Source organism: Glycine soja, chromosome 1 (assembly GCF_004193775.1).
Source record: "Glycine soja cultivar W05 chromosome 1, ASM419377v2, whole genome shotgun sequence".
Lineage (NCBI taxonomy): Eukaryota > Viridiplantae > Streptophyta > Magnoliopsida > Fabales > Fabaceae > Glycine > Glycine soja.
The window spans coordinates 15479049-15485326 of NC_041002.1; the positions used below are offsets into that span (position 1 = coordinate 15479049).

The 6278-nt window shown below is 35.4% G+C and overlaps 1 protein-coding gene across 1 annotated transcript; it reads right to left on the reverse strand.

Moving 5' to 3' along the window:
* Positions 1–4892: 4892 nt before the first annotated feature.
* LOC114410803 lies at positions 4893–5303 on the reverse strand. Its single transcript, XM_028374748.1, has one exon. It carries the CDS (start codon positions 5301–5303, stop codon positions 4893–4895), a length of 411 nt encoding a protein of 136 aa, XP_028230549.1.
* Between the last annotated feature and the right edge of the window lie 975 nt (positions 5304–6278).

The window sequence follows — 6278 nt, forward strand, 5'->3', positions numbered from 1 at the left end:
TAATCACAACTTGAAGAGAAGATGGGGGGTTAAGAAAAATATTCTCGAGGTTGGAAGGAAGAGGCTTCAACTCCAATTTAGGAGGTTCCTCAACAGAAGACTTTGGCCTTGGGACAATGCCCCATTCCAACCTCTCTAAACTGGATGGTTTAAGACTACGCTAAGAGTGAAGAGATTTTAGTATCTCCTCCACTTTTGGGTTCAGTTCCCAATCAAGGCCCTCATTAGTGAGAACTCTCTCAAGATCGTTAGGCATCCCCACACTTGAGAATGCCCCTTCAATCAATGCATCAGATTTATCAACAGACTCAATAAAGCTACATGAATTAAATGAGTAGGTTGCTTCAAAGTATCGGACAAGTTAAATACCACTTCCTCATCCCTAATCTAAGAGTGAGCCTACCAAGCCTTACCTCAACAAGAAAATCACAAGTACTTTGGAAAGGTTGTCCCAATATGATAGTGACCTAAATGTCTAATATCACAAAATTAGTCGAAAAGATGAACTTGTCCATCTTAACCAACACATCCTTAATCACCCCTTTAGGACAGACAATTGAATGGTTAGCAAGGTGAAGAGAGATGTTAGTAGGTTCTAAGTTTGTTATGCCCAATTTCTTAAAGACGGAATAGGGCATCAAGTTTACACTAGCCCCCAAATCACATAGACACTTATCAAAGTAAGACTCCCTATCAAACAAGGAATAATAAATTTACTGGGCTCTTTCATCTTAGGGGGAAGTTTCCTAAGGATGATAGCAGAACAATCCTCATTAAGACCCATAGAGCCAAAATTTGCCAATTTTTCTTAGTTTGATAACATTTCTTTCAAATGCTTCACATAAGATGGCATCTGTGAAATAGCCTCAATGAAAGGGAGGTTGATGTGCATTTTTCTCATAACCTCAAGGAATTTTCTAAATTGCACATCTCGCTGGTCATTCTTAACTTTATGAGGGAATGGTAGACTTACTGTGACACCCTCAACCCCTCACATATATACTAATAAGGAATAAAAAATTCAAATATTAATTAAAAGTATTTTTAAAACATTTTTTTTAAACAAGTCTTTCAAAGGGGAAAAAAGCTCACATTCATTTTCTTCTATATCATATTCAAACTTGTCCAAATAAATAATAAAGTATTCTCGACTCAAACAAGGTCGTCTAAGCTTCATACAATTAATATAAGTAAGACCTATATCCTAATGTCATATCCTATCAGAGCGTTGTGTTCCCGTGTCCTCTAGCATGAGGTTCTTCATAGTCATCCACCTATTCATCTGCTCCCCCGAACACAAGTTCAAGATCATCACAGGATCCAAACACAACAACACACAGGGAGTGAGTTATCACATTCCTAGCTAATAGAGAAACAAGACAATTAAATATACATAGTATATAAATGAGATACCACTTGCTTAAACATAGCTCACGTAACTTCACCACTGACTCATTCAAAATTCACTTTTCAATCGTCAATCACATTACACAAGAATCCCACACTCCGATCAAGATATAATAACAAATCAATTTCATAATAAACAATTAGCAAGCATATGCAACAGTTATGCTAAGACTCAATCCTATATACAATGTGGTACCATGTCAGTAAAAAACCACCCTGGGGCGCTTAGGAGTACATAACAAGACACACCACACAATGGGTTTGTCAGGTCACTTTCACTAAGTAAGATCATAGGGAGACCAGTCAGGGTCACGATGTTTTGCGAGAATGCTCCAACCATATGGGATCAGCATAGGCTTAAAGGAGCACTCAAACCCGGTGACCCCCAAGGCCTACACTCCGAAGAGTCTGTTAGGGCCTCTCCCTCCTGATTCAGGTCCAACCCCTAAAATAATTTTGCATGCAGACACTGCTTATGAATTATACAATACCCACGACCTTACACTCATGTTTTAAACACGTTCAACACAATTGTGCTACGATTTAACAATGGTTCCTAAATAGGAAACCTATATTTTCTCTTTAACACTGCGCGTCAACGCTTTTCTCAAGATAACACTGGTCGGGTTATTGTACAATTCGTAGCTTACAACACAAGTAATTTCACATCAAGTATTAACTACACACTTATCCACAACTAAAACTCATTCACAATTTCACATCTCATAGTGTCACAATCCACCATCACATGTTTACACGTATCTCACAAATTAGCACATGTTCAACTTTACACTTATACTCAATCTCAATAACAATATTATAATCTCAAAGCAACATGTTATTCCACAATTCATCACATATTCTATTTATAAACACTGCTAATGAATTACACAATACCACGACCTCACACTCATGTTTCAAACACGCTAAACACATTGCGCTACAATATAACACTGGTTCCTAACTAGGAACCTACACTTTCTCTTTAACACTGCGCATAAACACTGGTCGGGTTATTGTATAATTCATAGCTCACAATATAATTAATGTAACATCAAGTGTTAAACACATCCACTTATTCACAATCGAATATCATGTCCACACTTTAACATCTCATAACATCACATCAATCATCTCATAACATTCTCAATGATATTCATAAGGTACAACATACACATGTTCATGAAATTTAACCATAATATTTTCAAACTCCAACACTTAATAATTTTTGGAATCATACTATAACACTCTACAATATTATTTACATAAATTATTAATATAAATAATTACCTCTATATATATAAACTAGCATACATCATATTAAATCACAAATTTCAAAGTAAGCTTTCAATGCACAAATTCTAAATAATTATATGAACACTTTGGTCAGTTTCAATTATGATATTAATTTTTTAAATTATATATAAAAACCTAAACAACAAGAAAAAGAGAAAATACAAAATTAATATCTCTCTCTAAATTTCTCATTACTTTATTTTATCAATTCATATTAATTAGAAAAAGTACTCAATTTATAGGGTTCACGCTCAACACAATAGCATATCAATTTCACAACAATTGGTCTGTCAAACATATATAATTCACTGTAATAATTATAAGGATAAAATGAAATTGCAAAAACACCCAAAAACTCATTCCAATTGATATCTCTAAGGATCCCTACACATGTTCTCACTAGTTCCCAATTGTGAATAACCCATCCCTTACCTTTAAGCGGGCTCACGTGTCTTCAGCCAGCAATAGCAGCATCTCTAGCGGTTCCCTGAGATTCCTCCAATTTTTTCCTCTAACTGCTTTGATAGACTTCCCAAACGTCAAAGAGACAGAGAAGGAATTGAAGCCTCCACTTGTACTGTCTTCATGAGATTTATTTTTCTCTCTCCAAAAATATTATCTCGCAAATCCCAACGGTGAAAGCTTGCGAAATTGAATTTTAAACAACATATACAAATTTCGTGAAAATCCAACGGTTAACGAAACCGGGTTCGTAGTTTTACCGAGACAGCTCTGGGTTTCTGCGGGAAAGGAAAATGCTACAATGCAAGGGGTATTTCTCTTATCATGGACATATTATCGAAATTCCCAACGGTGGGAATTCTCGGAATTGGGTTGTGAACGTGGTGCTCCAGTTTAACGACGATCCAACGGTGAATGAGCCCGAGATTGTCATTTTTCTAAGACAAATTAGGTGGCCTACGGAAAAAAAAGAAGGTTTTGGGAGAAGAGAGAAAAACGAAATTGTGAGGCAGAGGAGGCTAAGGAGTCAGTCTGAAAAATGACCTAGCATGTTGCTATTTAAAGCTAGGGACATTTACGACCTATTATTTACTCTATTTATTTATTTATTATTTATTATTTTATAAACACAAACTTTATTTTATTTTCTATCAAACAAATAAATTAAATACCATTTTTATTTTCTCTCAAATCATTATTTTAATTAATAATTATGTCTCCGTATTTATTTATTTATAAAATCTCATCATTTTTTTAAAATTTTATTTATTTATAAATAACAATCATTTTTAATCTAGTTTACGAAAATTGGGATGTTACACTTACCTAAGAAGATGTCAGTATCTTCTTATTTTTATCCCCTTCCTTCTTTGACACTATATTCCCATTAGTAGGAACCTCAATTTCTCAGGTGCTTGGTCCTTTTTAGTAAGGTCGTCATATGTAGCTTTTTGAGGAGAATCTTCTTTCTCCTAAAAATCCTCTTACTTCTAATCATCACAACTTTGGCATCCTCCCTCTTATAATTTTGGTTCAGGCTACGAATGGAGGTTGCCTGGTTGCCTTTATGACATGTATGTTGGTCAATTGGGACTCTACCTACTTCATTCTTTAATCATTCTGGGTCATATACTGAATCATGGTTTCTTGAAGAGTAGGTTATCTCTCATCATGCCTAGGCCTTTGATTTTACATGGGTTGAGACCTAAACATTCCCTAATTCTGCTTGAAGCCCTATCCTTGATTGAAATTTTTGGGGTACAAATTATAAGAATTGTTCCTCCCCTAAGCATGGCTACAACTAGCTTATCATCAATAGTGCATTCTCCTGGCCCATGCACAATCTGACATCTATCATAGGTTGGGAATGGAGGTGTAGCGATTGGGACTTGAGCTTGAGCTCTCATGAGTGTCTCAATGTTCATTGTTGAGCCTACATCTACTTTCCCAATTCAGTTTAGGATTCATCTTTATCCACCTGGTTGATGCCTCTCTTCATAATCCTCTTATCCCATGAGTTGTTGTAGGGGGGGGGGGGGTTAGAACACATCTTCAATTATTTTGATGGCATCAATAGGGGGCATTAACATAAGGTTGCCTTAACAAGCAACATCCAAGCTTGTACTATTATGTGAGGACATTCTACCATAGAAAATATGAACTAGCCTTTTTTGAGTAATTCCATGGTGTGGGTAGCTTCTAATCATCTCTTGTAACCTTTCCCAAGCTTAAGGCAGACTCTTTTGCTTCCTCTGAACAAAGTTTCCATTGTCCTTGATGTACTGATCTATCTTAATAGGAGAGAAATACTTCCTTAAGAAGGCACTTTTGCACTGATTCCATGTGGTGATGCCATTCTTAGGTAGTGAACACAGCCAGTCCCACGCCTTCTCATTGAGAGAGAAGGGAAAAGCATATAGTCTAATGTACTTTACCGCTACATAATTCTTTCTCACCATGTTGGTTAACTTGATGAACTTGCTCAGGTGCTGCATAGGATCTTCATAGGCAACACCACTAAACAGGTTGTTCTCTAGCATATGTAGAAACCCATGCTTGAAATCAAATGTGACTCCTTCAAGTAGGGCGAGAAGTAGGATGGTATTGGTTTCCCCTAAGGTAGGGGTGAGGTAGTCCATAAGGGTCTAAGTCGGATCAATTGTCATTACTCTTTATCTCTCTCTACACAAAGTTTTCATATTAGCTTTTTAATATTAGGTTAGTACCACAATGATGGATTTTGTTACCTGGTTTGCATGCACTAAATAGCAAAAGAAAAGATCAAATGCAACGAGATATAAAGTGAAAAGAAATATCATAAAAATAAAAAAAATAAGGAAATAATTTTTATGAACAAAACTGCTCGATTTAACAAAATTAAACTACTCAAAAATCTCCGCAATTAGTCCCCAACAATAGTGCCAGAAACTTGATGCATAAAAATAATGCTCGCACAAGGGCAAGTGTAACCTATGTAGTAGTAACAGTGGACTAAAAGTGCAGTTATCAAACCCTATAGACTAGTTGTATTCCTAAATAGTCAAAAATTTTAAACTAACATTTCATATAATTCAAAAGAAGATTTAAGTATTTTTGTGGTTTTTGTTTTTCAAAAGAAAACAAATAAACTATTGCAGGAGAGAGATTTAAGTGATAGTAAAAGCAACCAAGGATTATGATTCACCAATACCAAATTTTCCCTAATCATCATTCTAATGAAGTTCCTTCCATAGTTAATTACCAATTCCCAAAGTTAACCAAAGCCTATGATCAAGGTCAAAGGATGCTCTTTGCCTCAAATTGATACTCCAATGATCATGGATATATAAATTTATGTCAAAGGATATAATCAAATTTAGGGATGATCAATTAAGGATTAACTAATCTATTGGAGATTTCCCAAACAGTTTAATCATGCAATTAGGTTAAAACATTCTCCACCTAGGTCTATAAGAAATTAGCATAGACATACCACAAGGTAGGAATAATGATCATGATCCATCTTCACGGTGTTGTTCATGCTTCAAAAGTCACAAAACCCCTTAGAATGCTCTCAAATTCGTAAATTAGGTAAAAGGTGTTTTCACATATTTAAAACCCCATATCCATAGCTT